Genomic DNA, 23,792 nt, shown 5'->3' on the forward strand with positions numbered 1-23,792 from the left:
GTGTAGAAGTACAAACTTGTACGGAAGTTGTATTTTTAAATTCCGATGAAAAGACAATTTTTAAAACTTCTTTAACACATCACAGCCACGAAGCAGCTTACCTCAAGTAGGGTGCGTTAGGGGTTTCCTAGTAACAACCAGTCCTTTACCCGCGAATCTCTGACAAGACCAGTACATCTGGGTTTCCTAGTAACCCTCAATTAAATACTAGGTGGCGACTCCCAACAAAATCAATCCCAATAACAGAGAGAAAATCGCCAGGACCAGGAAGGGACGCCGCGCGGATTTTCCGACGTGCGACAACTACAATGTTTTCCCATATGATTTTTTAATGTTTTGTTTTAAATTGTCTTTGTCGTTTTTATTGCTTTTAATATTAAGCTGGTTAAAAATTACAACTGTAGATTTTCTCATGAAACATTATAGATTATTATAGTGTTTCCCTGCATGTTTTTTTTCCTTTCATTTTTTTTATATTTGTTAAAATTATCTTTGTTGATTTTTTTAATATTGAGCTGGTTGAGAATTATAATTGTATATTTCCTCACAAAATACTATAGATTGCTACAGTGTTTTCTTAAATAATTTTAATATTAAGCTGGTTGAAAATTTAGCTTTAACTTTCCCCATATGTTTTTTTTTCATTTTTTATTATTTGCTTTTTACTTTTTTTCCTTCCAAAATTGTCATCTTCTTTTTTTTTTTTTTTATAATTATTTTTGTTGATTTTATTTTTTTAATATTGAACTGATTGAAAATATAGCTTTATAGTTTTTTCCTTTAAAATATTATACATGATAACAGTTTTTTTTTATATGATTTTTTTCACAAATCAAACATCTATAATTCGAGACAAAACAGTGGCTAACAAATGTGAAGCGCATGCGAGGCGATCCAAGCTGAGCTTCGAAGTGCTCGAGTCGAGCTTGACTTGTCTAATATTAGAAAAGCTTAAGACCTTCTGATTTTAATGACGAGTCTAAAGTATGAGATTCAAGCATGACTGGTTGGGATTTTTTTTAGCCAATTTAAAGCAAATTTGGCCAAAGCTGGTTTGGTGTTTAGTTCATTAAAAAATTTTTGTTATTTATTATACTGGATTTTTTCTAATAATTAATCTCATTGTAATCATAATTTTAGTATTACTTAACCTAGTATGTTTATAATTTTAATTTTAATTTTAAAATCAATACAATATAATAATAACTTTACACCATCATTATTAGAATGTGGATTTGGCAGCAATTAATCACAAAGATATTAAAAGGGTGATAGCAATTATCTTTTGAATTGTTTTTTCTTAAAAATATTTTAAAATAATATTTTTTAAAAAATTATTTTTGACATTATCACATTAAAATGATATGAAAATATAGACAAAAAATTAAAGTAAAAAAAATAAAAATATTTTAATTTTTTAAAAAAACACATTTAAAATATAAAAATAAACGAGATACAAAAATGAAGTTAAGATAATAATAATCTAATATTTCCCCACAACTATTAACTATTAAAAGCAAAAGACATGAAAACACAATGGCATAGTAACCATAGGACCCCTCACTAGTATAAGTTAGGGAAAATGATTTTCCAAACCTGTAAACTAGCTAAACGAAGCCATTTCCCCTTTCTGTAATAGTAAGGTAAGCAGCATTTGAGGTTGTGGCTTGGCAGGGAAAGGGATCTGTTTTCTTTTTTTGTATCTAGTTTCGATTCTTTCTATGTATATCTGTTATCCCTACGGTGTCTTACATGTTCATGAGCTTGCAAGATATTCAGTGGATCTAAAATTTAGTTGTGGTGCGCGCAATTTGACCTGGACATCTCGGGTTATAAAAAAAAAAATAGTAAGGTAAGCATCATAGCTATAACCTTTACAAAGGAATGATTTTGATGCTTTTTTTTCCCCTTATGTTTGGCTGCAAAACAAGGGATCCTCGTAGTAAGATGAACCAAAATCCACCTAAGAGAGGGTAGCCTTTAAGCTAGAGATAGGGAAAGCAAGAGAATGCTTCGCCAATTTTGTTCTTCCCATCCCAGGAGCACCTTCTTCACAGGGTACCGCGCACTGAAAAAAATGTAGTGATGGGAAACAGACCACTAGTTACAAAAACTCCAATAAAGCATCGCAAGGGCAAACACACTCATGCACGAAGCAATTAGCTTTTATTTGTAAAATACATGTTTTTCTATTTTAGAGGTTGAGGTGAAAAACGGTTTGTGAACTGTTTCATTTGCCCTTCCATTTTCTTATCATAGAGGTGTAGAGGTTGCAAGTATATAATGCTCCATACCTATTAATTATTAATAATATGTTAGTGGTGATGATACCAATTTTTTACAAAAAAAAAACTATAGAGATATTTGTTTGGGCTGACCGACAAACTCACTCCAAGTCATTGCTACCCATTACCACTCAGATTTCCAAGAAACCCAGCGACTAACACATAGTGTAACGCATAGTTACTATAACCTAAAAAGTTAGTATGACATTGCACTCTTCTATGTTTACGCATAATTTATTAGTGTGACGTTTATTTTTCTCGTCAATATTTCTTCTATGTCTACACCTCTTATTCCCATTATATATTCATTAACTTCCGCATCATATGTTCCTTGATTTTAATAAAAAAAAAACTTGTTTTCTGCAAGAGAGCGTGTAACTACCAAGTTTAGTCATCATATCATATTATATCATATCACGAAGCAATGATCAAGTCCAATCATCTTGTCATTTCATCAATCAATGGCTGAAAGACCAATTTAATTTGAAGTTTTTTTGTCTTTTTACTTCACCAGAGTGGCATTTGAATTTGATGCGTATGCTTGTTTAGAAAATAATCATTTGAATTTTTTTTTTTTTATTAACATAGGTGTTCGAATCAGTTTACGTATACCTTAATTAATTCTATGAATCCTGAAGTTAATGACCATATAAATTTTTAATGACCCTAAAATTTATGAGACTCGAACCAATAATTTCTAAAAAGCAAACTAGATATACCCTTGTAATTATCATTATTCAATGACAACGGTAGCAATGATCCTAGTTTGTCAAAAATTAGGTGCTTAAAATAGGTGATAGCTAAGCAATCCTTTTATACAGCTCCGAATATTACTGGCTAGGACGACATGGAATACCATTTTTTTTATTTTTCAAACTCGTACATATGAAATTGGATGTCAGGGACAAGACTGATTTCTATTTAATGTAATTGACAATACATAAATTTGGTATTAAAGGACAAAACATAATAAGATATAGAAAGTGTTTAATTTACCCTTAATTATTGTAGTCCCAGTGTAACATTTAGGGTATGGTTTTTAATATATATATTTTTAATTTCAGTCATTATATATATATATATATAGAACAATATTTTTTTTTACTTGTCCTAATATCTTTTTTAATTGATATAACTATATATATAAAAAATCATTTTATTTTAACTAACTAACTTTCTACCATATTCATTTAATAATTTAATAGTACAAAAATACAATGCAAAGGATTGCAAGAAAAAACATTATTGCTTTTAAATAAAAATCCATGTAAAATAAAACTCAAGAAAAAACAGACAAAAAAATATCATATATTTTATTGTGTGTTTGTGTATAAAATCCAATAGAGAAGATTATTAAAAAAAAAGGAATAAATAAAAATAAAGAAACAAAATTGGATTCTAGACTTAGAGTTGAACCCACGTATGTTTTGAACACAAATTTAAAATCTAATTAGTTAAATTATACCCTTAAAATTTCACGAAATATTTTCTCATTAGCCATGTAATTGATTCATGACTCTAGGTCAATAATCAGGGCCACCCTATTTTTACATTTCTTGATATTTTTATTTGATACTTGAGGCGAAATATGGATGATAATTTATGTTTGCAGCATAAAAACTTTTTGTTACTTACTCAAAAGTACCTAAACACATGATGTTCTAATTCAGTAGTTACCAGATTGGAGATTAATTTTTTAAAACACAAAAAATATATATCTAGACATTGTTTAGGTATTTTCTAGTATTAAAAATGTTTTTAATAATGTGTTTAAAATCTAATGTATTTATTTAATAAGATAAATTGAAGATAACATATGCTAATAAATGATAAAAAAATAATCTTAATGCCAATTAAAAGGTAAATCATGAAGTTGAGAAACAAGCGCAAATAAATATAACCGATCATATATTGTAGGGGATACTTTAATTTCTTTCAAGTTGTATTTTTTTTTAATATTAAGATAATAATATATTAAATTGATTCAAGTTAATCTATTAAAACTGAGCATTGTATCATGAATCTTATTAAGTTAAATAATTTTATTTTTTTAAAATACTTTTTATTTAATTATATAACAAAAAAACAATCAAGGTAATGCAAACAAATAAAATTATTTTAAAAAAATATTATGATGAGTACAAAAAAAATGCTTCTAATATCATAAAAAGATTCCTACATCTTTTGGAAAAAAAGTAAAAATTGAATGGTATCTAATAAAAAAAATATCTAATATATATTCCTAGTTAATCTAAGAATTTGATAAAATAATATATTTAATATATTTTAAAGTAATTACTTTTCAAATAATTAAATTAAAGTTTTAAAAAAAAACTTAAAAAAGAACAGACAAGCCATACATACGAATCTGGACGCCAATGCACCTTGGCCATTCAAAATACACCTACTCTCTTCCGTGCACCTCGACCTTTTTTTTATTTTACAAATTGAGTTGATGATGCATTGTTCTCCCATTTGTCTATGAAAAAGAAGCAGATGATCCGTTAATTACATGTCTGGTTTTCAATCACCATAAAAAAATAATATGGGTTTTTTTTGCCCTCCAAAACCAAATCTTAACCTATTTTCAGATTAAAAAAAACCCTCAAAACACTCTTATAATTTCAATAAACCAACTCCCAAACTCAAAAAAAAATATAAATAATCTAAATAGATTAAAAAAATAAAAAGCAAATTGAAAAATCTCTCTCAATCCGATATATTTTTTTTAGCAATATAAAAATTTAAAAACACTTCAATAACACTCATCTCATTAAAAAAATACTTTGATATTAGATTTTATTATTTTGATCAACAAAACCTGATTAGCCAATATTTTTCTCTCTCGTCTTTTTAACAACTCTCTTTCTTTCTCTCAAATTTAAAAACTAAAATTTGAATAAAACAAAATTTTAAAGTAAATTATATAATTACCAAACTAAATGGATCAAAAATGAAATTGAGAAAACTCTAAGGCAAAATTTCCAAAAAAGTATTGACACCACATTTTTCTTAAGAAAAAAAGATTGTTATTTTACCTAACTTTTAACTATGATCCCTTATTTTTTATTTTTTGCAAACAATAAAACCAAATTCATTTTTGCAAAGTCAAGAACCAACCCAATGCTAGGAATTTTTTTTCCAGACCCCGTTAACCTAACAGAAAATAATACAAAACAAACCATTAAATTTAATCATCAGTCAATACAATGTAAAAAGAATAAAATTAAAAAATAAAATTGATGATCTAGGTAAAAATAAAAAGAAATTTTATTTGGAAAAATGGTATGTTATTTTATTTCATTTTCAATTTTGATCCTCTTATTTTGAAGTTTTTGCAAATAATTAAACTGCATTCTTTTTTAATAACTTAAAAGAAAACAATATGAAATACATCAAGATCAAACTAAAAAAAAGTAAAAGATCAAAATGAAAAATATTGTTCAAATCCATAGAATACCATGTCTTCAAACACAATATTTTCCTATCTTTTTTTTTTAATTTTAATTTTCACATTGCTTTTTTTTTTTTAAAAAATAACATTTAGTTTGCCGCCCCTATAAAATGGCTTGAACTTCACCACTGTGTACATGTAAAATTAACGAAAAGTATGTATGAAAAGAAGAAGAAGAAGATAGCTATGGTTAACAAATCCAAGTTTCAATTTTCCAGCGAACCAACCAAGCTCCCACCCGCAATCAGCGCTAAATGTGTGGCTCAGCCACTCGAGCAGGCAGCCCATCGCTCAACCACCTCAATTAAAAACCTGTTCACCTCGTCAGTGCACAGGTGTCATTTCAGTGGGCGGGTGAAAAATGAATAATAAATGTGTGACTAAATGACAACCTAAGCTTAGCCCAAGCATTGTTTGTTTTCTAGGACATTAGATTCCTTTCTCGACTACTTTCCTCGTAGTGCTGCTATCAGTGAATGTCAAAAATCAAATCATGAAAGTTATGTTTTGAAATACTGAGGTAGTTAATTGTTTAAAGTGTTTCATTTTAAAATAATATTTTTTAATTTTTAAAATTTATTTTTATTATTAACATATAAAAACAATCTGAAAATATAAAAAAATTAATTTATTTATTTATAGTCATACTTTCTTCATTCTCACGACATAGTGTGTATAATAATATACCTTTTTCTTGGTTTATGAGAGAAAATAGCAGATTAACACCGCTACAAGCGAGGGATCAATGAAGCTTAAACCTAGGATATAATTTACTTAATTATTGTGCTATGCTTAGAACAAGTTAGGGTTAATCTAAATGCCTTTCGTGCCTCTTGGAAAGCTTTGGTAGCCGTGAACAAGGGATGCTATCTTATCATGACTTGATTACGATCGATACGGTGCCCCCACAAATCGAGCACATTTTTTTCATAGGGGAATATGCATTAGTCAAAATTTGGGGGTCGGTTCAAGCCTCAAGGAAAGAACAAAAATTGACCACCGCATCATGAATGTGTTTGTGTAAAAAAAAAAAAAAAACAATTGAGAACAACAAGTCGTGAACGTGTCAATGTCGTTCAAAAAATGTATCCAACTCAAGATTTTTTGTGTTTAAAAGTGTTTTTTATTTAAAAATATATTAAAATAATATATGTTTTTATTTTTAAAATTTTATTTTAAGAATTAGCATATAAAACCATCTAAAAATACTAAAAAAATTAACTTAAAGTAAAAAAAATAAAAAAAAATACAATTAGTCGGCGTTCCCAGACTGTTGAGGTGGCCCTTTCACAGGATAATTAACCAGTGGTGGAGACGAGGGTAAGTGTGTAAGACCAAGTGTTCATTGAATTTATTGCGAGGAGACCTTGGACCACCCTAAAATCGATGACAGTTCCCAAACACTTGCCCTGCCAATTAACCTTATGAGATTGACGCGCCCCCGCGTACGCGTGCAACTGCAGACAACAAGTGTTGTGTCAAAATGAGGCATTTCCTTCCACGTTCTTTCCCTCTCCCTCTCTGCTTTCTTTTCTTTTACGTGGAGCTATTTGTATCGCAATCGCGCATATAGGGACTAAAATAGCAAGTATGGAAATTAAGGATTATTTATGGAAACAATTTAATCAAGGGAGAATGATTTTGGACCATGGCCAGTCTTATAAATAGCTAGTTAAACTATGATTAGATTATATGTTGAAACATTTAAAGTTTGTTCAAAAGAAAAACAATAATATTTCGGAGTTAAGAAATAAAAACTTAACTAGTTTTTATTTAATTTGTAATGAGTTTGAAAAACGTGTTTTAGAAATTATCTATAGTTTTTATTTACAGGTTTTTTAAATAAAAAATTATATATGAACAACGCAATTTTTTCTTTTACATGAAATCATTTTTTAACAATGTAAAATATTAAAATCAATATATACACACACGCATATTAATTTTTAACTAATCAACTTGAAGTTAATTTGAACTCGTGAGTGTGACTCGCTTGGATCACCGTTGGTAACCTTTTATTTATTTTCTTTGTCTTATTGTTAGAATTGTTTTTTATTTTATCATTCAAATTAAATTTATAGCTTTTGTTATTTCAATAATAATAGTAGTGATACTAATAGTGACGACGACGATAACAACAATAATAGTAGTAGTAACAATGATAATGATAATAAAAATATTTCTAATACTACTAATAATAATTATAACAATTGTAATAATAATGGTAACAATAATAGTTTATTATTATAATAATAATGGTTATGATGGTGTTAATTGTGATAATAATATTAATAACAGTAATATTTGTGATAGTAATAGTGATCATCATCATCATCATAATGACGAGGATGATGGTAATTATAGTAGTTGTAATGTTAATAGTAGTAATAGTAATTTATTATAACAGTAATAATTGTGATGTTGGTGATAATAATAAAATCATTAATAGTACTAACAATATTGTTAATAGTGATAATAATTGCAGTAATAACAGTAGGTTTTTATGACAATAATAGTTGCAATCATAGTAATAATTATGATAATAATAGTAATAATTATGATAGTAATGGTAATAGTAATAATAATATCACATGGTAGTATTAATAGGATAACAACAACAACAACAATAATAATTGTGATAATAGTAGTTTACTAAGATAATAATGGTGGTGATGATAATGGTAATAATAATGACGACGACGACGACGATAGTAATAATGATGATGATGATGATGATGATAGTTTTTTATGATGGTTGTGGTGGTTATGATATCGGTAATAGTAATGATGACAGTAGTAATAATAATAATAATAATATCAATACTATGAATAATAACAATAGTGATAATAATAGTAGTAGCCATGATAGTAATTATTATTATTGTAATTGTAATTGTAATTATAATAATATTTATAGTAATGGTGATAATAGCGATGATAATTGATAGTAAGAATGATAATAAGAAGAACAACAATAGTATTAACAACAACAACAACAACAACGATGATAATGATGATAATAATAATCACGATGATAATAATGTTAGTCTTATTTTTCTTTTTTCTTTTTATAGGGTTAATATAGCTTACAGGTTTATTAGGGTAACTCATGTTGCTCCAATTTATGAGTTTAGTGAATTGTACTTTTTTTAAAAATTAAACTTGAATTTGTTTTGTCAATTTTTTTTCCTCATATAGTAAAAATAATAATAATTGTAAAAGCCATGTTATTAAAATTTATAAAATATATGGACATGTTCATAGGTTTTGCTGGTTGACCTGGTTCACAAGTCTGACAAGTTTAACTTCTTGCTCCTTTTTTAATTATTATTTTCAACATTTCAGTATTGGGTTGGTGTTCGAATTAGCGATTGTCTATTTTTGTTATTATATAATTAATTAAAATATAGTTTTTTAAAATAAATAAATTATAATCCCGCTGGAGTTAATAACCAGATTCACAGGTTTGACGTACTAGCCCGGGTTACTTCGTTCACAAGTTTGATAAGTTTATCCACCGAACATATATGTTTTTTTTTGTTTTTTGTCATTTATTTTTTTTATTTTCTCATTCAATATTAAATTGGTTGAGAAATATACTACATGATTTATTTTTATTTGTTTTCTGTAGGGTTATCACTGTCTCAATAAATATCTATTTTTAGGACGTTAGTTTTGCGAACATATATTTTTATCATATAAGTAAAAAATAGTTTATAATTTTTTTAAAAGTCAATATAGTCCATGAAATAGGTCGTTGGTGGACTTAGATCCATAAAATCTATTATTGTCTGAATTTTTTTTTTAAAATAATTGTCATCTTAAAGGTTTTTTTTTTAAGTTAAATCATGTTTTTACCAATCATTAAAGATGTATTTGAACTTATAAAATCAATTGATTTAACTCAAGCTAGCACGTATGATTTAATTGAAAATTCTAGTTATACAAAAAGTTAAGTTATAAGATTTGAAAATTACTAGTTTAACCAAATTTAATAAGACTGTAAAACATTTTTATTTTTTTATATTTAAAAAAATTAACCCAACTTGTGACAGAGCAAGAATATTAATCTATATCATATAATAACTAGTTGTTTTTTGTCATTGGTTCATGAGCTTGATTGTATTTTTCTTAAGTATGAAATTATAATTCAAAATATGCACAAACCATTATTTTCCTTAAAAAAATAATCCCGATTAGTTTTCTCATGAATCCCTATTTACTCAAGTAACTTCCCCATTGAATCTTAAAAAATTCAGAAATTCTCATCCGAGATTTTTATCTAATTTTTGTATGAAAAAAAGTCAAATTCATTTCTAAAGAATGAGTAGACGACAAGTAGGGGACTTCTGTTTTTGGGTTGGGATCTTGTGTTCCGGTAAGTATGTTAGGTTTTCTTTATAAGCTAACAAGGACTCGCCAGGTGAAAACTTTCTTTATTTATACGAGAAACTTAGATGGTGATTATTTACAACATAAAAGTCAACAAGAACCACACCACCAAACCACACGTGTCAAACGATCACTGGTCCATCACTGTTAAAATATTGATTTCCCCACACCTTCGTCCTCCAGCTCCTTCCAGCTTCCCTCTCATTCACCAACTGCATTTCAAAAAGAAACCTCACCTCCACATAACATAACTGACAGCTCTGACGAACTTCTTCGCCCAATAAATCTTGCGGCGTCATGGCGAGAGAGTTTGCAACATGTGTGGAGTATGGATTGAGTCTTTCCAAGAGAATATACTACGGAAAGGAAATGACTCCGGCGGCAACGGCAGCGATGACGCGGTCGGTGTCAGCAAAGTCGTCAGATGTGGCAGAGAGTTACTTTCCGACAGCGGTGATGGCTTATGCTGTGGTATCGGAGCCGGAGCTGGTAGAAAATCCGGACGTACCGAGTTACCAGCCGTACGTTCACGGGCGGTGTGAGCCACCGGCCTTGATACCGTTGCACATGGGTGGAGTGGTGTCTATGGAGATTGATTGCTGTTTTGATCACGCAAACGTTTGTTTTAGCGGCGCGTGGCGCGTGCATTGTATTAAAGGCAATAGCAAGTGTGATGTCCGCATTGCTGTTCCCATGGGCGAGCAGGTACAGCATATGTTGCTCCTTTGTTTATGATCACTTGATTTCTTTTTCCTTTTTCTTTGTTTTTTTTTAAAAAATAAATTACTAAGAAGAAACAAAAGCTGGAATGGTGTTAGTTGCCAACTTGCCTCAAGTTCATTTGCTTTTACTAAGATTTTGATGGTCGTAAGGATCTGTTTGGGTTCAAATCCAACAAGGGGTTGGTTATGGTGGGTTTTCAATAAATGATTGAGGTTAGAAAGAAGTGATTTGATAATAACAAAAGTCTAATAAAAAAGTATAGATGATTTTGAATTTTGATAAGTGTTTGATAATCTTAGGCGGTGTTTGTCATCATTACGGTAATTATATTTGAACATTTTTTTATTATTTTTGAATATAAAATAAATTTTTAAAAAAAACAAGAAAAATACACTTCCAACATATGTATAGTTGGAAATAACATAACACCTAACGTATCTCGTACATGTCCTGTATTTTACCAATCTACTATGTATCTAAATAAGTGAGCAGTTTGAAAATACACGCGCGCCGGTTCTACATGAAAACACGACTTGTTGCTGGTACCGTTGCTGATTGCACAACGGGAAATTCAACTCTTTTTATTTTTTTTGTTTGTAGTATTGTTTCCTTCAGCAGCAAATGTTTTTGCTTAATTTGCGTCTTTAGAACATGTGGAATTCTATTTTTACTTGCTTTTCCTAAATGTTTAAATTAACTTCTTTTTTAAGTTCTCAAGCAAAACATGATGTGGCTAACAGGGTTCACTTCTAGGTGTCGAGGTTGATGTTCCTGGGAGATCTTGTCATAGCCAGTTGATCGAAGCAGAAGATGCAAGTTACAAAGAAAAAGTAAGCAAAGGAGGGAATGGACGTTTAATGAGAGGCAGCGTATATACTTTTAAAATCCCACAGGTGATTCCTTGGTGCATTTGATGTTCTTTGCGGTTATGGATTGCGAATTGTTTCAGATTGCTCGTTTCTCAGATATTTTTTCTGAAAAAGAATTTGCTGTTCAGGTTGAAGGAGGGGCAACAGTCTCAATCAAAGTGATTTGGTCACAAAAATTACTTTATCATGAGGGTCAATTCAGTCTCAATGTACCATTTAGTTTTCCAGCATTTGTCAATCCCGTTGGCAAGAAGATTTCTAAGAGGGAAAAGATACTGTTAAATGTGAGCTCTGGTGTCGGTAAAGAAATTTTATGCAAGAGTACAAGTCATGCTCTAAAGGTATGCGATTCTTGTTTGCCATAATGTTTCAATCAACTTTTGTTAGCTCGACAAAGGAATTGAGGTGATGATTATGGTTTGACAGGAGCTAAGGCGTGAAGTTGGTAAAATGGGTTTCTTATATGACGCTGAAGTGCTGACTTGGTCAAGTGCTGACTTCAGTTTTTCCTACAATGTAAGACCTTGCTTGCACCGCACCCTTTGCTGTTTTTCTCCCCAGATATATTTATCTCTATAGTACCGCCATCAATTTAATGGGTCATAATATACGAAATATGCAGGGAGCCATAAGAGCACTTATTGTCATTGACTGCTGTGTTCACAGGTCTACTCAAAGGATTTATTTGGTGGTGTGCTTTTGCAGTCCCCATTATTACGAGATATTGATGACAGACAGATGTTTTGCTTCTATCTTTTTCCTGGAAGCAATCAGAGCATGAAGGTTCATTACCATTGATCTGCTGCATGATTATTTGTTTCTAACGTATTTCATTCCAGCAAAAGATAAGTGGTCATTGTGGATAATCTATTCTTAAAAAACAAAGAATCAGTCATGCTGCTAATTTTTGGGCTCAAATTATGGAGGATAGAACTTTTCTCACCACTGGAATGGCGGCTGCACTAAAGTGGCGGAGAATGTGGCCATCAAACACAAATATGAAGAGAGCAAATTAAACTAAAACTAAACTGATCGAGGCACAAAACAGTGCTAATGAAATCGAAAATGTTCTTGTTAGAGGAATACTTGCCTTCCTCAGTTGTAGTTTCATTTTGCTTTTGATCTGATCTGCTGTGGGAACTCAAAAGGACCCATCATTCTTGAGTCAGAAGTCTGAACCAAGGCTTCAAATTTACTAAAACAGTTATTTCTTCTTCTGTGTGAATCTGGCAGGCTTTCAGGAAGGAAGTGATATTTATAATTGATATTAGTGGAAGCATGAAAGGGGGTCCTTTTGAGAGTGCAAAGAATGGACTATTGTCATCTCTTCAGAAGCTCAACCCAGAAGATTCTTTCAACATTATCGCTTTCAATATGGAGACCCACCTATTTTCATCAGTAATGGAGCACGCAACCGAAGAAGCAATAATAGAAGCTACCCGGTGGCTTAATGATAAATTAACTGCATATGGTGGCACCAACATTTTAGTGCCCCTCAAACAGGTATTTCTAATGTTTCACTGTGTGTCCTTTCAAACATCTTGATATTGCGTTTGGCATATTGTTTTAATGTCTTTTAAATCCAGTTCTCAACTAGTATGTGAAAATAAAGCAGCTAACTATAGCTTATACTCTGCGGGCCTCCATCTTTATAAGTAGCCTGGTGCTGTTTAACATGAAAATCACTACCTAGAGTCCTTCCATCCCCATCCTATTTGCTTCTTCTTCTTCTTCTTCTTTTTTAATTTACTTGGAAAATATTTTAGATGCTTCATTTTCCACGTTCACATCTCTAACAAGATACTTGTGACAAGAATCTTATTGATTTTATTTTGTAATGTGCTTTGTTTTAGGCTATAAAGCTGTTGGCTGAAACTACCAATTCGATTCCTGTCATATTCCTCATCACTGATGGAGCTGTTCAAGATGAAAGAGATATTTGTAATTTTGTCAAAGTTTATCTCACAAGCGGGGGATCAATTTCTCTTCGCATAAGTACATTTGGTATAGGTGAGATATTTGGTGTTTCAGCCTTTTCTTTATCTATTCGAAACCTGTTGTCTTGATCACTTAGCTCTGTCATTTGGGGTGTTGCCTACACACACACGCACACACTTCATGTCTGAATTGATGACTGAACTCACATTTGCGCACAGGAAATGTGTTTTGAAAGTCACAATTCAGCTCACAATACTTTTCAATCTGTCTTGTTATCAAATTGAATATTCGAGATTTCAACATATAATGAGCTTAATGGACCTCAACCATACCTGATGCTCAAGCTTACCAGCTTTGTGTTGGACGAGCTTAAATGAACTGCTCTATCAATTACTAGAGTTGAGTAATTCTACCCGAAGAGAAAACTGGTCTGCCTCCCTAATAATTTCTTTATAGTGGGAATTTTTCATGATCCTTGCCTGCCGATTATGTTAATGAGGGGACATTAGGCTTGTGTCCCAAGTAACATTATCTTTGCCGTTATCATATATCTTCTCATTGCTGTTAACAAATATTAAAATGTTAAACTAAATTATATACTACATCCTCACCCCACTTCTTACCTTTTATATTATTTGTTAAAGAACCTTATAGCATGGAAAAACCTTTTCAGGTACATATTGTAACCACCATTTCCTGCGAATGCTAGCACAGATTGGGAGGGGTCACTTTGATACTGCTTATGATGCAGGTTAGTTGTATTCCAATTGCTTTTTGGAAGGTAATTGATGGTGCAGTACGCCTTGTGTCCCAATACCCTATAAAGCCAAGCAGGAAAAGATTCTTAAACAGTCAATTTCTCTATTGCTGTTTTATTTGGCCAGATTCGGTTGATTTTCGAATGCAGAAATTATTCACAACTGCATCATCAATCATTCTAGCCGATATAACTGTTGATGCTTTGGAACATCTGGACTCGCTTGAGGTGCTCAATTCAAGATATGGAATACTGTTTTATGTCAATCCTGCCTTGATTATTTCATACTCTCTTGGCATAATTATGTTTTAACAGAGGAGCTTTTGATTCTCTTGTCTTGTTCAATTTTTCTGGCTGTTTCTGACATGTTGTCTTCTCCGAGCTCCTAGCAGTTGCTTCCGTTTTGTATCCCAGACCTCTCACGTGGAAGCCCATTGATTGTATCGGGCAGATATAGTGGAAACTTTCCAGACCTTGTCAAAATAAGTGGCACCTTGGCAGATATGAGAAAGTTCACAATAGACTTGAAAGCACAAAAGACAAAGGATCTGCCATTTGATAGAGTAATGTTTCTTCAGGACACAACATTATCTAATAAATATAAACTTAACATCAGAAAGTAGTTGCAAGATAGATTATCATAGATAGAAATCATTTTGTCCAAGAATGATTATAATCGTGAATCAGTCTTTACCTAAAGGACTGCACTTTGTGGCTTCTCTTATAATGCCTTTTTCTGAATCCCCGGCTTTCGGGATAAAGATGACGTATTGAATACTTAACAGGAGAATCTTAAAGTTCTGTCTTCTATTGGGATGCCCTGGAGGTGGAACGCTTACATTCTTGTGTCACAATGATCTTTACATTATGCATGAAGTTTTCTCCGTGAACAGCGTTCCTTAAGGGATCTGGCTTCACCCCAGTGTTGAATTATGATACAAAATCAATTGCCTTGTTTGCTTTCCTGTACACTTACACTTGTCAATTGCTATTGTAATGCTCAAATCAGATTACTTCATTTCTTTTGTTATCTACTTTAGCTGTTTGGGTGTTCATAGAAAGTAATTGTTTTCAGTTCTCAAGCATGAGATTGCATCCATCCCTCACAACTCAGCAATTTGCTCGTATTAGCTCACTAGAGAAAACCACTATAAAGAAATTTGCACAATTAGAAAGTTGTTTCTGGTGCGTTCTTCTCTAACTATTCTTTACTAACTCTGCAGGTAGTTGGAAGGAGACAAATTGATTTACTCACTGCTAATGCATGGTTGTCAGGAAGTAAAGAGCTGGAACAAAAGGTTTGCTATTGAATTTGCTTAGATTCTGATTCTTCTATAAATTATGCGAAGCTAATTCGTTTGATCTTCTTCATTGTAGGTCGGCATGGATTGCGTGGTTGTGGTGATGTGTGTAATTATTGTTTCTTCATGCAAACCTAATTCGCTCGATCTTCTTCTTCGCTGTAGGTTGCAAAAATGAGCATACAAACTGGGTTTCCATCTGAATACACCCTCATGGTTTTGCATCAGACTCTTAAAGATGAGAAAGCGCCAGAAACAATTCTGATACAGGATGTATGCACTTGCCTGACTCCTAAATATTCAAGCTTCTTAAATTATTGGAAGAATTCCTCTATATTCTTTTTCCTAAGTTCCTTATACACGACAAGCAGAAAAGCATCGCCATTTGAATTACAGATGTGACATCTATCATCCAGCTTTTCTGATCAAGCAGCACCCTGACTTTGGCCTTGCATGAGTCGATGATTTTCAACTGCCCTCACATGGAAAGCTTGCATATGATTTTTCTTCTTAAAACCATTAATTTAACCTCAGATTTTACTTGGAAGATTATTTGCAAGGCCGTAAGCTCATCTGTTTAATTCCCTTTATATCTAATGAAAACAGGTATTCAACAAAATCAACCCTCTCAAGAAAATGGACTTGCAGAAGACAATCATGTTGGGGAATCTATGCGTTGGCTTCGGCAACTTGACCGCGACAGCTGAGAACATTCCTCCAGGAACAGAGGAGACAAAGTCATCTGAAGCAACCGAGATGCTGGTCAAGGCTGCTTCCAACTGCTGTGGCAGGGTGGTGGATCGCTGTTGTTGCATGTGCTTCATCCAAACCTGTTCATATATGAATAATCAATGCGCTATTGTCCTCTCCCAGATCTGCGCCGCCCTTGCTTGCGTTGAGTGCATAAACTGCTGTATCGAGCTTTGCGAATGCGGATAAATATGCTGTGGCTGGTCGCCAGACGCACAGGGATTCAAGAATTGCAATGTTTGTATAGACATCTGTTTTATTATTCCATTAGAAAAAAATGATAAGAAGAAAATCTGTAACTCAAGCCCAATCATTTTACATAATATTCATGTCAGATTTGTAAAACTTTCTCTAAACAATTTAGATTTGCATCCATAGTATATTAAGGACAAGGTGAAGACAAATTGAAAAAAAATTAAGATTGTGTGAAGTAGTAGAAAATCATCTTTCTTTTCTATTTTCAATGTTTTAATGAAAAATTGGAAAATTTGTCGATTTGGTGGGAGCGTACAATGATTTCTCAAAAAAAAAAAAACATTAAAATTATAACTATTATTAAAAAAAATTAAAATCAAAATTTAGAATAATTATATTAGAATAATTTATTTATAAATACCAATTATTAATTATATTTCATTTAAAATAAAATTATTTATTTTGTTAAAAAAATCTTTTATATGAAAAAGTTAAGTGATTATTTACTTTTCAAAATGTTTTGTTTTTGGGAAATATATTAAAATAATATATTTTTTTATTTTTAATATCAAATTTGAAATATTAAAAAAAATAATTTAAAATAAAAAAAATTAAATATTTTTAAAAGCTCCTTTTGAAACGAAAAACAGAGGGGCGTAAGTGACAGATTGGTGTGTAAAATTAGACAGTCCGCAAAAAGATAGGAGACCAAAATCTTTCCTCTAAAAAATCTCTTCTTCTTTCCCGCCTTTCTCCTTCCTAATTCCAGGTATGTTTGTTTCCCGAGAAAATAAAATCCATGCACAGTTAATGAATAATAAATAAGCAAGATTACTTTTATTGTATTAATTGCTTGTGATTATTTATATAAATTTTTACATTTTGCAGTTTCAAGTAGTAATAGCAAATCATTTCAAATGATTCCTCGCCTTTTCTTCTCCGTCCTCTTCCTTGTGCTCTCTGCCTCTTTTCCTATCAGGTAACAATTACTAAAAATCAGGGTTTCCCCCTCTTTTTAGTTGATTAACACGGTTCTTGCTTGTATCAACTATTTATGAACCTAACCGTAAAAATGTACGAGAAACATTTCTTTCCTTTTTGTTCTGTGTTACTATATTTTGTAATTAGAGCTGTTCAATTAGTGAAATATTTATTTTAATCGATGAACCTAATCTTGCCAAGGTTTGCATTTTAGGGTGAAACTTAAAAATATTGGAATTTTTTTTTTCACGATTAAAATTTTTGTAATAGAGTTAGAGCCTTGGTGAGGACCGGATTGGTTTAATCTTGCTTGTCCTTGTTGGTGCTATCATACAATATAGTTTTTATTTAGCTTACTAGTTTTGTTATCTTGAATGCTTCATGAAATGTGGGCTATTTTCAAGCAGTGGGAGTGAAGAAAAGGAAAAGACGTTAGCTATGATCAAGCCAGATGGATTGCTAGGTAATTACACTGAAAGGATAAAGGAGGTTATTATGGATTATGGGTTTAGCATCTTGAGGGAAATTACCGCTCAACTTGACCAAGACAGTGCTTCAAGCTTTTACGCTGAACACTCTTCAAGAAGCTTCTTTCCAAGTCTTATCAAATACATGACAAGGTATCTTTACTTCATTTTTATTATTGTTATTTGGGGGCAATTCAGTTGACCAATTTATGGTGAGCTTCCTGAACTCTATTGCTGTAGTTGCAAAGTTCTGAATTGGATTTTCCTGAGAATATTTCAGATGCCTAAGACAAAGAAGATTGTGGCCTTTGTTTGTGTATTTCAGGCATTTAGGCAATGTATTGAAACCTTGAACCTTGCACTTTGAATAGTTATATTTCATTGTATTAATGGGCTGTGATTCTGCATACCAAGTTGACATTCATCGTGCTGTTGGTTATTGTTTGAATGAAGGAGAAATCTGCTCTCATTCTTTTGCTTCGTTATATGTTGACTCATAGCTTTTGATAGTGGTCCAGTTTTGGTCATGGTCTTGGAGAAGGAAAATGCAATTGCTGATTGGCGCACTTTGATTGGACCAACTGATGCATGCAAAGCTAAGATTACTCATCCTAACAGGTTATTTACGTATAAGCTTCTGTTTCTCAAACCCCTCCCGTTCATTGCTTTGTAAGGTTAGGTTCTCAAGTCACTGTCATTAGACTTTCTCCTCCATAGCTTCACAACAGGACTCTTTTGTTTTTTCAGTATCAGAGCAATGTGCGGGCAGGATTCAGAAAAGAACTGTGTTCATGGTTCAGACTCTCTCCTATCAGCTCAAAGGGAAATCTCATTTTTCTTTGAAGATGTAACTTCAGGTTATATATATATTGTTTTTTATCATATGTAATGGTGTTCACTTTTTTTATTTTTTATTTTTTTTTCTCTGGATTTTTTATATATTGAGAGCCTAAGATCACTTCTCTCCCTGTTCATCTCTTAACTTTGGGGCACAATATTGTTTTTTGCCATTTTAACCTAATTTAATGAAATTATATGCACATAACATATACCATCTTCTGAGCCCATAGTTACAACACATCATTATGATACGTTTGGTTCTTCTTCATTAATTGTAATTTTTTTTCCTAGTAATCTCCTGTTATATGCTATAAGATAGATTTTACAAATGAGAACTATTGCCCTGTGAGTTCATGACTGTTTTCATGAAGTTTGAATATTAGTGCCATGAAATAAATCTCGATGTAACCTTGTTTACTATTGGTGAATAACTATTTTTTCTAGCTATGCAATGACACCAATATAAGAGTACGATCATTTTCAAAGCAAAAACAATAATAATCATGGTTTTGGTTGCTTTAGCTAATGCCATAAAATATAAAAAAGTTATCATTTTTTCAAGTAATAATTCGGTGGTTGTATTTATTTTTGGCAGGTGAAACAAATACAACACATGATGAGCTCTAGCAGCTGGTAAGCACTCAAAGACAAATTACATGTTTTTTCAAGTCTCTGTACTCTCTTGAACCCACACATGCTACAGCAGCTGCAATGGCTAAAGTTTTATGGTGGTTAGCCATCTGCTGTTAAAATAGACTTTCAAATTTAAAGTTTCATTGAATGTCCTGTTTTTCCCCTGTTTTTGTTGTCCTTTTATTTTGAGTAATCTTAAAGTAATTGAATGGAAGTGCTATAATTAGTTGCCATTTCATAGATATACAAGGGGAACACCAAATATTTTGTTTTCTCCCAAGTCCTTTCCTGCTTTCTCTTTGAGAGAAATCGTTGTTGCTTTCCTTGATAACAGCGTTGGATGGGCTGAGGTAGAACATAGGAGGCCTGCACTGAAAAGATATGCCTGTTGCATTTGCATTATAGCAATGGAAACCTGATTTTAGCTACTGAAAACATTATAACAGTGGGTGATTCTCTATATAGGTGATAGGGCTTGTGTTATCTTTCAGCTTTAGGCCAATATGAATCTTGTAATAAGAAGATTAACTGATTGCTGGAAGTGCTGGGCCTTGCTGGAAGTGTGAGCTTTAGTAACAGATAGTTCATTTAAGCTTGTAATGCCAGACACTTGTACAAGATGGTTATTCCATCCTCTCTCAAACTAGTAATCAAGACACTACTCTTCTTAGGCTAATAGCTTATAAGTTTTGGCAGAGCAGATATCAATAGAAAAGGATGAGATGGGTTGTCTGTAACTTCATATTCAATTAAAAACAGTTCTCATGAATCTAGAGGACTCCAAAGAATTACTTCGTTGGTTGTGATCAAAAGGATGGTGCAAAGAACTTTTTGAAGAGTTGAGTTGAACATAAGGGAATGGCATTTCATTTTTATGGAGGATGATGGTCAATAACCAAGATAATTAAAATTTACTATCAGGATCATGTTTAGAACATAATTTGAATAGTCAGTGGATAAAGAGTCAATTCTGTCAGCCATTGGGATTGCAAGTGAGCTACTGTTTTTTTGTTTTTGGCAACAGCATAGAAAGCTGCAAATTGCAATAACCATCAGCATACATTTTCTGTGTGTACTAATTGATAGCTAGATACATGAAGAAATGCAGCACAAATGGAGATACATATATAACCATGGACTTAGATTTCTTCCAACTAGTCAAATGATCCTCAGCAACTATTTGTCGCAAGAATCACCAAGCCAATTTGTCACACCTGTAGGATTATAATGAAATAATTTGGAACAAATTTATCATTGAGCTGTTGATACCTTGATCTAGCATACATTCAAATCAGTACTTGGCAACTTGCAAAGAGTGTCGGTTTTATTAAATTAAAATTGGAGGCTGTACAGGAATGAAAGATAATAACTGTAGGAGAACGATTTCTTGGTTTATTTTACTTTCTGTTTGTTTATTGGCTTCTACAAGCTTCGTAGTTAGTACAGATATTGTATGTATCATGCTACAGTACAAAGTTTCAACTTCAATGTGTTACTGATCATATTCTTTGGATGGCATGTGAATTATTTCAAGAATGCAGGTTGATAAAGTTGAATGTTCATAACTATTTTTTACTCGATTACTTCCTTTCTATCTCTTTTCCTTGTCAGAAAAAGTTTCATGATGTGACGCTTCATAGTTCAAAACTCACACTAGTGTATACCTGTCACTGCTTTGCCGTCTTAGTAGACCGTGCAAATCTCATTGTTTCTTGTTATTGCATTGTACCCATGCTAGGTTTAAACCTGCAGCTAGGGTTATAGCTACATGAAGATGATATGTGATTGTTGTGTAATGTAGTGGTAGTACCAACAAGGTCCTATTTAGCGGCCAGGAATGAAGGGTGCACTCATCTTCTTTGAGAGAAAGAGTCTGCAGAGTTTTACCATCATGATTATAGGATAATATATTTTGATTCATGATGAGGTTGCCATGGGAGCACAACGAAACATTTGCTTAGTCTTAATGCAAGACACTTTTGTTTATTAATTAGCAGAAGATCCAATGAAGGGCGAGCTAGTCAAACTCAATGATGGCCACCATGCACTTTCGTGGATGATTGAGGTTCCACATCATACAAGGTCTTAGTTTATGTTAGCCGAAGAGTGTTAACCTTCCAGAATTAGTAACCCATTCAGGATGCAGTTTGGTTGCTAAACCCTAGACATCTAGTAGACGCGGTAGCTCACATGGCTTTCATTTCTTTATGCTATCTTGGTTCCTGCGATCCTTGGCTTACCTTTTCATTTTGCTTTCTTCATTACTTGCATCTCGAGGAGTCGATGGCAAGCTTTAATGGTATATCAAAATCTTTGGGCTTAAAGCGTTGCAGTGACGAGCAGGATGGCGATTTGTACGGGATAAATGAACTTCCATTCTGCAGGATTTCTTGACCATCAAGAACGTATCAAATTGACTTTGGAGTTGCTGTTTTTAACTTCTATTTTATATAAGCCGAAGAACTCGAACACATAGTTCATTTTGTTCTTGAACTTTGCTTGGACCCAGCATGATCGACGTGAACTCCCACCAACCACATACATGAAAACCACTTGTACCACGCACAAACTTTCCTTGGCCATCAAGGCCGTGTAGAATCAAATGTAGCTGTTATGTATTTTAAAGTGTTTTTTATTAAATTATTTAAATAATATTATTTAAATAAAAATTATTTTTGATATTAGTATATAAAAAAAGTTAATTTGAAATAAAAAATTTAAATTTTTACAAAAGTATTTTCCGATCGTAAAAACAAGCACAATTTGTGTCAACCAATTAGGTGAAACCCACTTTAAACCATACTTTTAGTGTATAATAGCAAATTAATTCTTTCTGTTTTTATTTTAGGCTCGTTCTATCCCACTATTACCCTCCTTGAGTAGAATAAGGGTTTTGGTTAAGATGCTGATGATCATAATATCGTGTGATTTGAAACATGTGCCATGGAGGAAAGAAAGTGAGCCAGAAAGGAAGTCAGCTTTGAAATTTAGAGTGAAAAGATCTAGTGATGGTTTCTTCCAATGTTTCCCATATATTTCACGTTTCTTTTATTTGAGTTAATTATAACTTGGTCCCTTTAGTTTATCAAAACTAATTAGTTAGTCCTTGTGGTTTCATAAATATATTTGATCCCCATGTTTTAAAATCTATTTATAATTTAACATATTTGTGTCTTTTACATGTTATTTTCCAATTTATTTCATGTTTTTTTTTAGAAATATATAAAAAATAGATAATATGGAGAGATTGATGAGATAAAGAAAGTGTTTTCTTGAAACAAAGTACAACCAAATGCATATTAAATATTAATTCATTATTTGATAAACTACATGGACTAAGTTGTAGTTTATTATTATTTATTTTCCTAATCGTATTTTTAATTATTGATCAATAGCTAGTTTTTGTTATGGTTATAAGACATGATGTGAAGGTCTCAAGATCAAAGCCGTGTAATAGATAATTTATCTAATTTTCTTTTTAAAAAAATTTAAATTATAATTTTAATAAAAAAAACTATTTTTTCATTAAACCTAGTCAAGTATTAAATTAACGTGATAAGTAGTGCTAGTTCAAGATCAAAATCTTGGATTAGATCATTTATCTAATTTTCTCTTTAAAAAAATTTAAAATATAGTTTTAATAAAAAAACAATTTTTTCATTAAATCTAATCAGGTATTAGATTAACTTGATAAGTGGTGCTAGTTCGCATTTTTTTAATTGGAAATGGATTCTTTCAAATGAAAGATCAACGAGGCCACGTATTGGTCCATAAAAGATCAAAAATGTATTTCGTACTTCTCCCATTGTCATAATTATAACTAAATACACTAAAACAGGTAGGTCTTTCATTGTAGCTCTACCAACTATTTTTTATTTCGGTCGTCAATTGTATTTTTTTTCAATCACAATCTTCAATGGAATAATTACAATTTATCAATCAAAATTTGTTAAGGATTAAAAAATTAACAAAAAGAGGGCTAAAGAATAAAATAAAAAGAAATATCTTGTCCAATCTAAAATTTGAGGGAAAAGATTCTTTTAGTCCTTCTACTCTCTTTCTTTTTCCTTTAAAATTTTTGTGAATTCAAATTTTATCTAAAAGTTTATTTTTTCAATTTTTCAATTTTTAAATTTGAGAGAAGAAAAAGAAAATCATTGGATTCATATGAAGAAAGAGAAGATTATTAGTTTTCATCTAATCTAGC

At 31.6% G+C, this 23,792-nt stretch overlaps 2 protein-coding genes across 10 annotated transcripts; both read left to right on the top strand.

The window, feature by feature from the left end:
- Positions 1-10,235: 10,235 nt before the first annotated feature.
- LOC133701374 (uncharacterized) lies at positions 10,236-16,814 on the top strand. Of its 4 annotated transcripts, none has more exons than XR_009843559.1 (13): positions 10,236-10,836; positions 11,595-11,747; positions 11,852-12,064; positions 12,150-12,239; positions 12,390-12,506; positions 12,957-13,226; positions 13,577-13,733; positions 14,335-14,412; positions 14,546-14,646; positions 14,808-14,981; positions 15,642-15,716; positions 15,796-15,992; positions 16,326-16,356. XR_009843559.1 is itself a non-coding variant. In XM_062125268.1 (13 exons), exons 1-13 carry the CDS (start codon positions 10,429-10,431, stop codon positions 16,656-16,658), a joined length of 2,277 nt encoding a protein of 758 aa, XP_061981252.1. In that variant the 5' UTR covers positions 10,241-10,428; the 3' UTR covers positions 16,659-16,814. The 4 variants fall into 4 exon arrangements, 3 of the variants coding, with proteins under 3 accessions (XP_061981254.1, XP_061981252.1, XP_061981253.1); XM_062125268.1 differs by having other exon boundaries at positions 10,241-10,836; positions 15,885-15,992; positions 16,326-16,814; XM_062125269.1 differs by having other exon boundaries at positions 10,243-10,836; positions 14,811-14,981; positions 15,885-15,992; positions 16,326-16,814.
- A 471-nt stretch (positions 16,815-17,285) lies between these two features.
- On the top strand, positions 17,286-22,262 carry LOC133701375 (probable nucleoside diphosphate kinase 5). 6 transcript variants are annotated; one of them, XM_062125274.1, is made up of 7 exons: positions 17,286-17,433; positions 17,553-17,643; positions 18,050-18,265; positions 18,623-18,730; positions 18,860-18,969; positions 19,548-19,585; positions 21,911-22,262. In XM_062125274.1, exons 2-6 carry the CDS (start codon positions 17,582-17,584, stop codon positions 19,577-19,579), a joined length of 528 nt encoding a protein of 175 aa, XP_061981258.1. In that variant the 5' UTR covers positions 17,286-17,433; positions 17,553-17,581; the 3' UTR covers positions 19,580-19,585; positions 21,911-22,262. The 6 variants fall into 6 exon arrangements, with proteins under 6 accessions (XP_061981258.1, XP_061981259.1, XP_061981257.1 ...); XM_062125275.1 differs by lacking the exon at positions 21,911-22,262 and adding an exon at positions 21,583-21,813; XM_062125273.1 differs by lacking the exon at positions 21,911-22,262 and adding an exon at positions 21,387-21,575.
- Positions 22,263-23,792: the final 1,530 nt, after the last annotated feature.

This window comes from Populus nigra, chromosome 8 (assembly GCF_951802175.1).
Source record: "Populus nigra chromosome 8, ddPopNigr1.1, whole genome shotgun sequence".
NCBI lineage: Eukaryota > Viridiplantae > Streptophyta > Magnoliopsida > Malpighiales > Salicaceae > Populus > Populus nigra.

What these genes read in the sequence shown, in the direction of transcription:
- LOC133701374 (XM_062125268.1), top strand. Translation starts at nt 10,429, where the DNA reads ATGGCGAGAGAGTTTGCAACATGTGTGGAGTATGGATTGAGTCTTTCC. An exon ending in ACTTCAGTTTTTCCTACAAT is followed by an intron (nt 12,240 to 12,389) that starts GTAAGACCTTGC and finishes CTGTGTTCACAG; the next exon opens with GTCTACTCAAAGGATTTATT. An exon ending in AAACAATTCTGATACAGGAT is followed by an intron (nt 15,993 to 16,325) that starts GTATGCACTTGC and finishes TAATGAAAACAG; the next exon opens with GTATTCAACAAAATCAACCC.
- LOC133701375 (XM_062125274.1), top strand. Translation starts at nt 17,582, where the DNA reads ATGATTCCTCGCCTTTTCTTCTCCGTCCTCTTCCTTGTGCTCTCTGCC. An exon ending in CTTATCAAATACATGACAAG is followed by an intron (nt 18,266 to 18,622) that starts GTATCTTTACTT and finishes AGCTTTTGATAG; the next exon opens with TGGTCCAGTTTTGGTCATGG. An exon ending in CTTTGAAGATGTAACTTCAG is followed by an intron (nt 18,970 to 19,547) that starts GTTATATATATA and finishes TATTTTTGGCAG; the next exon opens with GTGAAACAAATACAACACAT.